This window comes from Pristiophorus japonicus, chromosome 7 (assembly GCF_044704955.1).
Source record: "Pristiophorus japonicus isolate sPriJap1 chromosome 7, sPriJap1.hap1, whole genome shotgun sequence".
In the NCBI taxonomy this organism is placed as follows: Eukaryota; Metazoa; Chordata; class Chondrichthyes; family Pristiophoridae; genus Pristiophorus; species Pristiophorus japonicus.
Genome location: NC_091983.1, coordinates 2,420,377 through 2,435,534, shown reverse-complemented (window position 1 = coordinate 2,435,534; position 15,158 = coordinate 2,420,377). Strand labels below are relative to the sequence as shown.

General features: G+C 49.7%; 1 protein-coding gene across 4 annotated transcripts in view; it reads left to right on the top strand.

Moving 5' to 3' along the window:
• The window catches only part of sipa1l2 (signal induced proliferation associated 1 like 2), a 541,912-nt gene that overhangs the window by 513,537 nt on the left and 13,217 nt on the right, over positions 1-15,158 (top strand). For all 4 annotated transcript variants that reach the window (XM_070884682.1, XM_070884684.1, XM_070884683.1 and 1 more), the window contains exon 19: positions 2,146-2,266. In XM_070884682.1, the coding sequence (XP_070740783.1) occupies positions 2,146-2,266 (121 nt within the window). The remainder of the gene's footprint in view (positions 1-2,145; positions 2,267-15,158) is intronic.

Sequence of the window (15,158 nt, the reverse complement as noted above, 5' to 3'; positions counted from 1 at the left end):
GACTATAGGTCGGTTTGGAAACAAGGACCATGATTCTGACTTCAGTGCATTGGGGAGGAACAGAGAGCCAATGTAGGCCATTGAGAGGACTGGTGATAGGCGAGCTGAACTTGGTGCAGGATGGGATGTAGGGAGCAGAGTATTGAAAACATTTGGAGAGTGTGTCGTGTGCCGCGTGGAGCCCGGGGGGGGGGGGGGGGGGGAGGGGGCCGCGTGGAGCCCGGGGGGGGGGGGGGAGGGGGGCCGCGTGGAGCCCGGGGGGGGAGGGGGGGGCCGCGTGGAGCCCGGGGGGGAGGGGGGCCGCGTGGAGCCCGGGGGGGAGGGGGGGCCGCGTGGAGCCCGGGGGCGGAGGGGGGGGGCCGCGTGGAGCCCGGGGGGAGGGGGGCCGCGTGGAGCCCGGGGGGAGGGGCCGCGTGGAGCCCGGGGAGGGGGGGGCCGCGTGGAGCCCGGGGGGGAGGGGGGGCCGCGTGGAGCCCGGGGGGGAGGGGGGGCCGCGTGGAGCCCGGGGGCGGAGGGGGGGGGCCGCGTGGAGCCCGGGGGGGGAGGGGGGGGGCCGCGTGGAGCCCGGGGGGAGGGGGGGGGCCGCGTGGAGCCCGGGGGGGTGGGGGCCGCGTGGAGCCTGGGGGGGGGCCGCGTGGAGCCGGGGGGGGGGGGGCGCGTGGAGCCTGGGGGGGGGCCGCGTGGAGCCCGGGGGGGCCGCGTGGAGCCTGGGGGGGGGGGGGGGGCCGCGTGGAGCCCGGGGGGGGGGGGGGGGCCGCGTGGAGCCTGGGGGGGGCCGCGTGGAGCCGGGGGGGGGGGCGCGTGGAGCCTGGGGGGGGGCCGCGTGGAGCCCGGGGGGGGGGGGGGGGCCGCGTGGAGCCTGGGGGGGGGGGCCGCGTGGAGCCCGGGGGGGGGGGGGGGGGCCGCGTGGAGCCTGGGGGGGGCCGCGTGGAGCCCGGGGGGGGGGGGGGCCGCGTGGAGCCCGGGGGGGGGGGGGGGGGGCCGCGTGGAGCCCGGGGGGGAGGGGGGGGGCCGCGTGGAGCCCGGGGGGGGGGGGCCGCGTGGAGCCCGGGGGGGGGGGGGGGGGGGCCGCGTGGAGCCCGGGGGGGGGGGGGCACGGCATAGAGCTCATCAGGGGGAGGGCCTGCCGCGGAGAGGCACCCGGGAAGATGACCGGGGAGAGTGTTGGAGAAGTTAAGCACTAGAATACAGATGTACCTTGTGGCTAGATTTTCCAGAGATTTTTTTGAACTGACCGCTCCCAATTCTCAAATAGAGACGGCAGGAAATTTCCAAAATCTCATCAATTTTGTGTAACTTTTTTTTTTTATGAAGAGAATTCAGTTATTTTTGTTTAGACTTGAGTTGCTGAATGTGTGATTGAAGGTAAGTTGTTAGTTTGCTAGTTTAGGTCCATCAGCCTCCAGGTATAATTAACTGTTATTCAGGGCTTCGTATTACCAAGCCTTTAAGCCCTTCATTGGGGAAACTGTGTGGTACTTTGACTACATACACAGGAATGCCGCTTGGAATGTTACCGGGAGCCTGTGGATACCATGGGAAAGGCTAAAGGGCCCTTTTAATTTCAGGCTCGGACTGTCGGATCTTGGCTCTGTTCCCTGTCACACATGTCACCGAGGTTACTGTTGTGGTTTTGCAGTTCGTGATGTGAATGCGGTGCCTGTTGTGTGCCCCTCACCATGTTTGCATGATGTGGTTCAATGAAATAAAAGGGCAGTCGAGTGTAAAATGTCTGGTTTTTGGAGGCTTGGGTAAGAACATCCCACTGTTCCAATTAGAAACCGCTAATCAGGATGCATTTATCGGTTATCTTTGATGTGTGTAGACATGTGAACTTGGGGCTAGCCTCTAGATGTAACTGTCAAAAAGCAAGTGAGCTTTTGAGGCTTTTGATGTCTCCTGCTTTCACTTGTAGCAGTGATGCAAAAAACATTCAATCCTGGGAGTGATTTGAATTGAATACTTTGTGAATGTCACTAACCTGCCTTTGGCATTAACCGAATGAGGGGAGGAAATGCTGAATGTGAGGTGCCTGCACGGTTTCCTGCCGAGCCTGACTCAGCTGCCCTAGCACCTCAGCCTTTTGTTTCTCTGAGCGTGTCGCTGTGCGCTATGCTGTAACCGTCTGCATTTCTGCACCTACAGATCAAAGGGTGGCGTCCTTCTGCACACTGAATGACATGCAGTCAGCGCAGAGCATGGAGGGTGAGGATTTATCTCTGCACATTGCCCAAGCAGACAGGAAGGATCACTCTGACGATACAGGGTAGGTATAACTCAAGGTTATCCTTTGAGACTGCCGCAGTGACCTTGACGTATACGTGCACACATAGCTCAGGATGGTCCAAGTGCAGTCACCAAGTGTGCAGAGTCATGGAGTACAGAAATGGTTAAAAGAGTTCATGAAGTGTAAACTGGTAAGTCTAAAGGGTAAGGAGTATCAGCCATTTAACCTTTGCTCACAATTTATTTGCCTGGAATGTTTCTCTTTGAATTGAGTGTTCACATTAACCTTACTCTGTATCCTGATTTGTTTTTTTATATATAATACTCTCCACTTTTCCATCTTTACTTGGGCTCCCCATCCCCCAGCACCATTATCTCCAGCCATTATAATTCCTTCCTTCAGTTACAAGAGCAGTTGAGTCAGTGCGGCGATGTGACGGTGACCATCGGTGTTGCTCTCTGACACAGCACTGGCTCAGCTTTCAATGCCTCAAGCTGTATTGAGTTAAGCCACAGTTCTGCAGCCCTTTCCTCCCCTGACTTCATTGCACTGATTTACATAAACTGGTGAGCATGTATATCTTCGGATTAGCAATGAAAGGAAGTTCAACAATGATTTGTCAACACCTGCTCTTTACACCTCAGTAATTTGTGTATTAACACACAACCTGATAAATAAATCATCATAGGCAATCCCTCGGAATCGAGGAAAACTTGCTTCCACTCAGTGAGTTCTCAGGTGACTGTACAGTCCAATACGGGAATTACAGTCTCTGTCACAGGTGGGGCAGATAGTGGTTGAAGGAAAGGGTGGGTGGGGTGTCTGGTTTGCCGCACGCTCCTTCCGTTGCCTGCGCTTGGTTTCTGCATGCTCTCGGCGATGAGACTCGGTGCTCAGCGCCCTCCCAGATACTCTTCCTCCACTTAGGGTGATCTTGGGCCAGGGACTCCCAGGTGCCGGTGGGGATGTTGCACTTTATCAGGGAGGCTTTGAGGGTGACATTGAAACGTTTCCTCTGCTCACCTGGGGCTCGCTTGCCATGTACGAGTTCCGAATAGAGCACTTGCTTTGGGAGTCTCGTGTCAGGCATGCGGACAATGTGGCCCGCCCAACGGAACTGGTCGAGTGTGGTCAGTGCTCTGATGCTGGGGATGTTGGCCTGATCGAGAACACTGATGTTGGTGTGTCTGTCCTCCCAGTGGATTTGCAGGACCTGGCGGAGGCAGCGTTGGTGGTATTTCTCCAGCAATTTGAGGTGTCTCCTGTATATGGTCCACGTCTCTGAGCCATACAGGAGGACGGGTATTACTACTGCCCTGTAGACCATGAGCTTGGTGCCAGATTTGAGGTCCTGGTCTTCGAACACTCTCTTCCTCAGGCGACTGAAGGCTGCACTGGCACACTGGAGGCGGTGTTGGACTTTGTCATCGATGTCTGCCCTTGCTGATAGTAGGCTCCTGAGGTATGGAAAATGGTCCACGTTGTCCAAGGCCGCGCCGTGGATTTTGATGACCAGGGTCAGTGCTGTGCAGCGGGGTCAGGTTGGTGGAGGACCTTTGTCTTCTGTTTTTCTTACTGATGAATAAATAGTCAGACACTAACTGTTCCCCTGCATTGTTCGCTGGTCATCTGGGGCACAATGATGATGTTTAGTAGCCAGGACAGAGCTTGCTTGCCAGTCTAATTAAGACCAACAAGGTCTAATTCGTAAACGAACATTGAATGACCTCATTCAAAGGTTAATTGCTGTTCAGCTTCGAGATCAGAATGCTGGCTCTGTTTGTGCAACGGTCAATTAAAATCTTGCAGATATTGTGGCTCTGATAGCCCTATATCTGGAGAGTTTTTCTACACATTGCAGATGACTGACTTTGCTTTTTAAATGTTCAGTATAGAAATCCTCAGACAGTGTGTGATATGTTTGAAGTGTGACATGATGTGTGTATAACGTTAGCAGATCACACATGATGTTGCTCGCAGTGAGTCCACCGCATTTCCTGTTTTATAACAGTGGGGTGTAAGAGACAATGTATTATCAGGGCCATTGAGATGGTGATGAAGATAATTATGTAAAATTCTTTTAAATATTTTCCTCCAGCTGTGTCTCATCCGCCCCCTTTTCTGTCCCCACTGCACCCCGTCCTCAGGTCCTCCTATAGTCCCACTATCTCCTTCCTCTAAAGACTAAGACAATATGCTTATTCGGAGCCTCTGCTGTTCCCTCATTGTCTTTGAGTGGTCCCACCCATTTGATTACCTATTTATTTATGTGTTCATAAAGCCCTTGCCTATTACCTCTTATGTTGACTCAGTCTTTTTCCATATTCCACCTTACCCTGACTAACCGCTCTCTTTTCTATACTTTTTTTCACACAGTTTCTTTCTGTGTTATCCTGCTATATTTATCCTATCCTTGTCTGCTCCAACCCAGGACTTGAATATGGAAGAGCAGGATGGTGACTTACGGTTTAGGAAGACGTATTCCAGTTCACAATAGCATTCAGGCATGATTGACTTTATCATCATTCCTCACTCTCCCCACCCCCCAAAAAAATATCTATGGTTTCTGTTCACCTGGCCACCTGCTGACTCACCAGTTGTCTCAAGTGATAAGCCCCTTCTTCAGGGGCAGTTCAAACATTTTTGGCCCAAGGAGGGATCCACTTTGAAGGCTGACAATACCAGTTGGAAGTGCTTTGTCTACATTCTTTGTCTGTAGCTTGTGGATAGTGTCAGCATTTTATCCACCATCTTGTGTTTCTTCCATCAGAAGGAAGATCACTTAGATGATATGAACACCATAGCCTCTTGTGTAGGCAAAATCCAAGGGTTTTATCAACCTAGACAATTGTTTAGACGCTTGACGAACAAAGCAAATGGTTTGTGGACTGTACCACCTTGTATTATTCACTGGCAGTAGGGGATCTGTCATGTGGTAATTTGCTGTGAGCCCTTCTCAAACCCTTCTGAAGAACCAAACCTGGGGCAGTGTGCTTGCTTTTAGGGAGCATCGTCATCTTGAGTCGGCAGTACAGGTTCCATGCACTGTACTGCCGACTCAAGACAATTAGAAAGTGTGGGCTCCGAGACTGCTGCCACCAGTACTGCTTTGGTAAACTTCTGCTTTTACAAAGAGGTTGAATAAATACGGAGCAATATTTGATTACCTATTATGCTTGTGCTGTTCCTCATTCTTAGAAAGGAATCAATTTCCACCAACAGACTTCCTCATCTCTAGGAACAGGAGAAGGCCATTCAGCCCCTCGAGCCTGCTCTGCCATTCAATTAGATCATGGCTCATCTGTACTTCAGCTCCATTTACCCCCTAACAAAAATGTGATCTCTGTCTTGGATACTCCAATTAACCCAGCATCCACATCCTTTTGGGGAAAAGAGTTTCAAATTTCCACTACCCTTTGTGCGAACTGATACGACTTGAAGCTATTTTACTGTATAGTTTTGTAAAGTTCCAGTTCTCTTGCTGTTACGTGGGATCTCAGTTAATGCCCTACCAGGCAGAGATGTGAGGATGCAGACCAGGGATGGTGGAGGGCATGAAGGAGAGAGGTCACCTGACCCCTTGTATTATGGTTTCCCAAAGGCACTGCCCCCTGTTTTTCCCACTTATGGGGCCCAAGTTTCGAGCCACGCCTAGAACGGCGCAGTACCGACCTGGACGCCCGTTTTTCGCGCCACAAAGTGCGCATAAAAAAAACTTCCAGGTTCTCCAGCTCCCTGCAGGTCGTTTGCAGCTCAGCGCAGCGCAGCACGAGCTGTAGGGGGCGGAGCCAGGTCCCTGCGCTGAAAACAGTGCCAGGACCTCTGCACATGCGCACTACAGTGGGCGCGCATGTGCAGTAGCTCCAGGCGCCCAAAACTGTGTGGGAAGTGCCCGAAGCACGCAGCCCCTAGCCCTGGACGAATGGTCTCACTGGGGCTGCGTGAATAAGGCTCCTCCCACTGCCAGCTCCTGCTTCCTCCCGACCCGACTCCCGATTCCCGCCCCCGGACCGCGACCCGACACCGACCACGACCCGACTCCCGCACCCCCCCGACCCCACGGACTGGACCCGACCTGACCTCCCTCCCCCCGACCTAACCTCCCTCTCCCTCCCTCCCCCCGACCCGAACTGAACCGACCGGCCTCCCACCACCCCCTTGACCCGCGCTCCCCCCGACCCGCGATCCCGACACGACACAACGCCACTTACCTGTAAATCTGGTGTGGGGATGGGCCCTGCCCGAAGTCTTGGGCCCTGCCCATTCAGCCTCCCTCCCCCTTCTCCTTCCCCCCCCCCAATCACCTTTCCCCCCCCTCCCCCATCACCTTTCTCCCCCCCTCCCATCACCTTTCCCCCCCTCCCCCATCACCTTTCCCCCCCTCCCCCATCACCTTTCCCCCCCCTCCCCCATCACCTTTCCCCCCCTCCCCCATCACCTTTCCCCCCCACCTCCCCCAGCACCTTTCCCCCCCCTCCCCCATCACCTTTCCCCCCCTCCCCCCATCACCTTTCCCCCCCTGCCCCATCACCTTTCCCCCCCCCCCCCCCATCACCTTTCCCCCCCCCTCCCCATCACCTTTCCGGCCCCTCCCCCACACCTTTCCCCCCCCTCCCCCATCACCTTTCCCCCCCCCTCCCCCATCACCTTTCCCCCCCCTCCCCATCACCTTCCCCCCCCCTCCCCATCACCTTTCCCCCCCCCTCCCCATCACCTTTCCCCCCCCCTCCCCATCACCTTTCCCCCCCCTCCCCCATCACCTTCCCCCCCCCCTCCCCCATCACCTTTCCCCCCCCCCTCCCCCATCACCTTTCCCCCCCCTCCCCCATCACCTTTCTCCCCCCCTCCCCATCACCTTTCCCCCCCCTCCCCCATCACCTTTCCCCCCCCTCCCCCATCACCTTTCCCCCCCCTCCCCCATCACCTTTCCCCCCCCTCCCCCATCACCTTTCCCCCCCCTCCCCCATCACCTTTCCCCCCTCCCCCATCACCTTTCCCCCCCTCCCCCATCACCTTTCCCCCCTCCCCCATCACCTTTTCCCCCCCTCCCCCATCACCTTTTCCCCCCCTCCCCCATCACCTTTCCCCCCCTCCCCCATCACCTTTCCCCCCCTCCCCCATCACCTTTCCCCCCCATCACCTTTCCCCCCCTCCCCCATCACCTTTCCCCCCCTCCCCCATCACCTTTCCCCCCCTCCCCCATCACCTTTCCCCCCCTCCCCCATCACCTTTCCCCCCCTCCCCCATCACCTTTCCCCCCCTCCCCCATCACCTTTCCCCCCCTCCCCCATCACCTTTCCCCCCCTCCCCCATCACCTTTCCCCCCCTCCCCATCACCTTTCCCCCCCTCCCCCATCACCTTTCCCCCCCTCTCCCCCATCACCTTCCCCCCCTCCCCCATCACCTTTCCCCCCCTCCCCCATCACCTTTCCCCCCCTCCCCATCACCTTTCCCCCCCTCCCCCATCACCTTTCCCCCCCTCTCCCCCATCACCTTCCCCCCCTCCCCCATCACCTTTCCCCCCCTCCCCCATCACCTTTCCCCCCCTCTCCCCCATCACCTTCCCCCCCTCCCCCATCACCTTTCCCCCCCTCCCCCATCACCTTTCCCCCCCCTCCCCCATCACCTTCCCCCCCTCTCCCCCATCACCTTTCCCCCCTTCTCCCCTTCCCTCCCTGTCAGAAACACAGACACTGACAGACAGAATGAGAGACACACACACACACACACACACACTGGGGGGGGGCATCCCAGCACGCTGTTGGAGGGCTCCCGGTGCTGCAGTCGGTAAGTAGAAAATGTTTTGTTTTATTGATTTTTTAAAAAAATAATTTATTAATTTTTTTGATTGACTTATTGGTTGATTTATTGATGTTTTTATCATTTATTATTGATGATGGCTCTTTATTTGTATAACTGAAGTGTTTAATGTTTGTAAACTTCCCTTTAAACCCCCCACCCCCCATTCCCTACGCCTGATTTGTAACCTACGCCTGATTTTCTAAAGTGTAGAAAAGGTTTTTTCAAGCGTAGAAAAATCTTCACATACTCCATTCTAAGTTAGTTTGGAGTAAGTTTTCACTGCCGAAACTTTGAAAACAGGCGTAAGTGGCCGGACACGCCCCCTTTTGAAAAAAAAATTTTGTTCCAAAGTGAAACTGTTCTAACTGACTATAACTGGAGCAAACTAAATGGCGAGAATTCTGATTTCTACGATACTCTGTTCTACACCAGTTGCTCCAGGAGCAAATCATGGTGAAACTTGGGGCCATGGGAACTATCTTATTTACAAGTGAAGTTTGAGATTCTTCAAATGAGAAATGTCAGAGGCCCAGTAGGTAATGCAACACTTTATTCCAACATCATATTGGATTAATTTAGTAGTGAATGGCCTTGAACTGCAGTATTGGGCCTCATTCAATTCTCTGTATCCTGGACCTCATTGTTCATGTTTAAATGTTCCTTTCCCATTAACCCTCATGTTATTTTAGCTGCTCTAGAACAATTGAACTGTTATTTTATGATTCTCAAGAACCACAATGGGCTTGTATATTGGAATAATCTTTATCTGAGATTGCAGCTCATATCTGTTGGTGTAAATTTGAAAACCTGTTGTTAGGTGATGCAAGGATTAATGCAAAACTCAGTGTCAGAAAAATTAAACACAGCAATAAAAGAGTTTAAGCAATGTGTAACAGTGATTACTGTATAGGCTGCTTATTTGCAGTGTCACCAACATAGAAGAAAGATTTGTATGGTGCCTTTAACAACCTCGAAGTCCTAAAGTGCTTTGTAGTCGATAACGTGTAGTCACTGATATAATGTAGAGACAGGTGGCAGCCAATCTACGTACAGCAAGGTTCCACAAGCAGCAATGAGATAATGACCCAATAATCTGTGTTTGGTGATAAGTATTGGCCAGGACACTGGGAAAACTCCCCTGCTCTTCGAAATAGTGCCATGGGATCTTTTATGTCCACCTGAGAGGTTTAACGTCTCATCCGAAAGGCAGCCTCAGTACTGCACTGAAGCATCAGTCGCTAACTCACGAGTTTGCTGCCACTGAGCCAAGGTTGATGCCCGATTTTCCAGAAGGCAATTGTGAAGGTTCCGCACACAAGATTATTAGCAAAAATGAAAGCACAGGGAATTGAGGTAACCTTGTGGGTTGGTAATTGGTTGGGAGGTGCGAGTCAGAGAGTAGGCATCAAAGAAACATTGTCTAACTGGTGGGATGTGACAAGTGGTGTTCCCCAGGGATCTACACTGCTACTTCAGCTTTTCATCATATGTATTAATGACTTGGATGAAGGAATAGAGAGTTGTATACCCAGATTTGCAAATGGGAAACACAGTAAGTTGTGTAGATGGGAGCAGGAAGTTAATGAAGGGACAGAGATAGACTCGGTGAGGGGACAAAAGTGTGGCAGGTGGAGTTCCTTGTGGGGAAGTGAGCTCATCCACTTTGGATCCAAGAATATTTCTTAATGGTGAGAGACTGTGGAGGAGAAAAGATATTTGCGTGTCCATGTATTAAAAGCTAGATGCAAAAAAACTATTGGAACGCTGACCTTTATCTCCGGGAGCTGGAAGACAAGGCGGAAGAAATTGTGCTTTAGTTGTACAGAGCCTCAGTCAGACCCCATCTGCAGTGCTGCATTCAGTATTGAGCACCGAATCTCAGGAAAGCCTTGGAGGGGTCACAATGCAGTCGCCAGAACGACACCAGGGCTCAAAGGGTTAAATTATGAGGACAGGTTGCCTAAACTTGGTTTGTATTCCCTTGAGTTTAGATAGAAACATAAAAAATAGGTGCAGGAGTAGGCCATTCAGCCCTTCGAGCCTGCACCACCATTCAATATGATCATGGCTGATCATGCAACCTCAGTACCCCATTCCTGCTTTCTCTCCATACCCCTTGATCCTTTTAGCCGTAAGGGCCACATCTAACTCCCTTTTGAATATATCCAACGAACTGGCCTCAACAACTTTCAGTGGTAGAGAATTCCACAGGTTCACAATTCTCCTCAACTCGGTCCTAAATGGCTTACCCCTTATCTTTAGACTGTGACCCCTGGTTCTGGATTTCCCCAACATCGGGAACATTCTTCCTGCATCTAACCTGTCCAATCCCGTCAGAATTTTATATGTTTCTATGAGATCCCCTCTCATTCTTCTAAATTCCAGTGAATATAAGCCTGGTTGATCCAGATAGTTGGTGGGGTGATCTAATCGATGTCTTTAAAATGTTTAAGGGGTTCGATAGGGTATATGCAGAGAAATAATTTCCCCTAGTGGGGGAATCCAGAACATGAGGGCATAATCCTGTTTGAGTTAGGCCGTTTAGGAGTGAAATCAGGAAGCATTTCTTCACGCAACGGGTCATGGCAATCTGGGACACTCGCCCCAAAAAGTCTGTGAATGCTGGGGGTTAATTGAAAATGTTAAGACTGAGTTCTGTTGGGTAAGGGCATCAAGGGACATGAATGGCAGGCAAATGGAGCAGCGATACAGATCAGCCATGAACTCATTGAATGGCTGAACAGGCTCGAGGGGCTAAATGGCCGCCTCCTGTTTTGTTTGTGGATTACAGTCTGACACTTGCCCATTGCACATATCCAGCAGTCACTGTCAGGATTTATGTTGTCAATTCTTGGACATACCAATAAGAGGGACACTTTGTACTTTGTAAATGCCCAATTTCCTCATGGACATTGAATGCCAGGGTGTTGGTTGTTGACATATACATGAACTTTACGAATCCAGCCAAACCTACAATACTTTTCAAAAGCGGAAGCATTTCTTTAATTTTAAGCATCGGTATTCATATCATGCAATATCGTCAACAGTTCCTTGCCTGACAACCACCTGCATTTCATCACAGAGATTTTCAGATCAGCGTTCACTGATTAATGTCATTGCGGCTCCCGGCCCCTCCCCCGCTCTACCCAGAGGCCTCCCCCCGGTCCAGCTCCTGGCCCCTCCTCCCCGGGACCCTCCCCCGCCCCTGGCCCCTCCCTCCTCCCCGGCCCCTCCCTCCCTCCCTCTGGCTATTGTAACGCATATGTAATGCTGCTGCATACTGTGGGTGGGATTCGTGAGAGATCTGATGAGTAATTCTATAAATTGAGGGGAGAAGTGTGCCTTGTGTCAGTGTAACACCTATATAAATGATTTAAAAAATTTTAATAATTGGATTTAGCAACAGGTCCAGAATAGGCTACAATTTTGCCACAATCTTGTGCTATACAAGTGGGGGAAATGCTGGGGTACACCTGAAGCGGCACCTGTGACAAGCCCGTGCTCCACTGCACGTTCATCCTCACTGTATATAATGGTTTATATTCAGGGCTGTATTTGAAGCTAGATTTCTGGATTGCATGTATGCAGTTTCTCTCCTGTTTAATGATGTGTGCCGTCTCTCTCATACACCCAAACGCATAGTCTTCAGTGATCTGACTGCTGCTGGCATTAACTCAACTCAGGAATTCATTCCAAGTCAGATATGAGAAAGGCACATTGCCAGATCTAGCTGAACTCTGGCTGCTATGCTGGTTTGTGGTATCAATAATGCATCTCTCGATAGTATCAGACAGTTGTGCTTTCAACACTGAAACATATCGACAGATGACTTTGTGCAGTAGTTGAACAGGTCATGGTAAGTTTATGCTTGTGTTTTCTGTAATCATTCAGTTACTCTCGTAGTGTTTGTACTGATTTTTTCTGACTTTGATTCAGTAAATAGCTTACTCATTTAGATTTAATTTAAAAGCTACACTCATGCATTGACTCTTCAAAATATATTTTGTATTATGTATAACGCACAGGCATCTTCCACCCTTCAATATGTAGTTATGAAGGACCTGGAATGTCAGGTGCTTCATTGAAACACCTGTGAACTCGTCCCTTTTTTTGTGTGGAAGCAAGTCAGCCTCGCTACAAGGGACTGCCTAAGAAGAAGGAGGAACATTTTAGGTTTTATTTGATTCTAGTGAATGCTGTTCTAAAGCCCTTTCAGTGAATCTTTTTAATCGGGAGCTCAACTTGAACAGTGTGTAAATGTCATCTGAAGCCCTGTTAGAATCGGATCCTTGTACTCTTTACCAGATATCTGTTGTTTTCTACTGAGGAGGTGGAGCGGTTGTGTAAACTGGGCATGTTCTCACTGCAGAAGAGAAGGTTGAGCTAGAATTGCTGTTTCTAGGACGCTAAAGGGATTGGATGATGTTGACAGTGATGAGCTGTTTCACGTGGCCCGGAGATATAGAACCAGAGGACACTGCCTGCGCTCGACCGGGGGGAATCCAAACTATATTTCAGAGAGTGGGTGTCAATCTTTGGAACAGGCTCACTGGGGAGATGGTGGAAGCAGTTAGTATCGATTAATTTAAATACAAATTCAATAGATTTCTTTCATAAAAAAAAATTTTGGGATGCAGTGTGGGAGTAATTTGAGACATGTCATGTGGCCCGTGCTCGGGAGGAAGAGGTAACTTTGGACCTGGGCTTCTCAAAGCTCTCCACCACTGGGCTTTTCCTCGCCTCATGTTTGGCTCTGTGGTAGACTCATTGGTAGAGATTGATTGCTGTGATTAGCCAACAATCCATTATGATTGGATCAAGTGACTGCCAGGATGTTAGCAGACGAACTAGATGGACCATTGTCTTTTTTTGCCCATCAATTCCTATGTTCCTATTTTCATCCCTCCCTCACTCTTGCTCTATCTGTGCACATATACACACACAACATTTTGAGTCTGTCACACTTCACACATGATGCTTTAAAATATCAAGAATATATTTTAACAGATGGTCATTTCTCTAACCTGGGGCAAGAAATGTAAAAGCACCTGCCAATTTGCAAACTTCTGACCCATAACATTTAACCTCCAATGCCTTTTATTGTCAGAAATGTGGCATTAAAGGGACAGGACAAGTTGAAGCAATTGCAACTTGACAGCAGAATAGTACATTGTTCATTGCTTGGTAAAATTGTGTTACAGAGCAGTGAATCATCTGACTTGCCACGAAAAATATCAGTTATTCCCTCACTATCCATAGACCTGATTCATACTTGTAAAAAGTAAAAAAAGATAATTCATATGTACAAAATAACAAATAACTTGAATTATCCTTTCGAACATGTCCTTCACACTGGGTTTAGGCTGCCTGCATTCACAATGTTTGAACCTTTTATAAAAAAAAAGGACCCACTGGCACTGATCTTTCCGACAAGATCCACCCCAGGGGAAGTGGGTGGTGCAGTGAGTTAAACATGTTCAAATCTAGACCCGGCTGATGGGATCCTCTCTCTATTGGTTGTAATTTTGAGCAGAGTTTGGGCAATTCCAATCCAGCTCCTAATGGGTATGGGTTTCAGCACAGAACTGCCTCTAATTCAACAGGCCTGTCAGTGTAATGGGTCTAAGGATGTTCGTTGTGAGAATTGGTGGGTAAATAACACACTGTGGTGCTGTAGGGGCTGCTTTTCTGAGGGAGGTAGGTAAGAGTAGAGAGAGCTTTATTCTGCATCTCACTGTGTTATACTTGACCTGGAGGTGCTTGATGCTGAGACTGAGAGTCTGAAATACAAAGTAACTTCATTTCCCAACACCAACAGCCTTCCCCTTAATCAGCACAAAGTATTTTTTTTTTAATCTATCCCAACAGCTTTTGCTGGTTCTTTTTCTCCCAACAGTTGGCCTTGCCAAATAAAAAAAACCTTGCAATGATGTTCTGATGACCAGTCCATTTTATGAAGTTTATTTTATGAAACATTCTTGAGCATTTAGGTTGACCCCTTCCAAGAGACGAGGCATCAGATGAAAACTATTTGTACGGTTTGTTCTATAAAAAGTTCACCCGTGACGAAGAAGCTTGTTTTATTTGGGTTGCTCAATGCGCAACATTTATATGGATTTGAGAACAAAGGCCTTTATGGAGTTATCAAGACTGCTGTTAATTCTTGTACTTGAACCTTGCAAATGATTCTAAGTACGAGAGGAAGCAGCTCCATTGCCTGGAACAGGAAGATCAAATGTGGTTGGCCACAGGTTTACAATCATTAATTTCATATGTCTTAATTATATTATCTTCAGTTACTTTTAATCATGAAAACACACCATTATGTAAGAAATGAATCTGATGTAGTGCCTCATTAAGCCCCTAACCTACCTAGGGACCCAGCAAAATAAAAAACTGAAGATTATGGGGACTCCAGCCTGATTATACAACCCTTTCTTTTTGATGTCCAATCTAGTACAAAGGGCGATCGCAAGCTACCCCTCTCAAATTAAGCAAAACTGTCAATCAAAAATAGTGTTCAAACGTCTCTGGGGTATTGGGCTGTCAATCAAAACCAGTAGCAAAGACACCTATGTCATGATGCCAAGTGAGTTGAATACCAATCGCCAGCTTGTTTAGATATCCAATGAATGCCTTGACACAAACCCATTAGTTTAGGACATTGCTGGTTGACCTGCCAAGCAAAGCACCTGGGCTAAATCCTACAGACAGTCTTAATCCTGCAGACAGCCTGACACCAGCATCTTGTAGACAGGAAGGCAAGAAAACCTCCAGCTAACATAGTTCAAAATCATTTCCTCAACATAAATAGAATAATCTGAAATATTTAACTATTTGAATAGCCATGGGTCAAAAGCTACTGGGGTGCCTATCTAGATTGTGGGAAAGCATGACTGCATTTTACAATGTGAACAACTACACAGTGTATTACACGAGGTAGAGGAGCTCTATCTGGTCTAAAACTGTAGCTGAACTAATCAGATCCATTATAAAACCAGTTCTGATGAAATGTCATCGACCTGAAACGTTAACTCTGTTTCTCTCTCCACAAATGCTGCCTGACCTGCTGAGTATTTCCAGCATTTTTCTGTTTTTATTTCAGATTTCCAGCATCTGCAGTATTTTG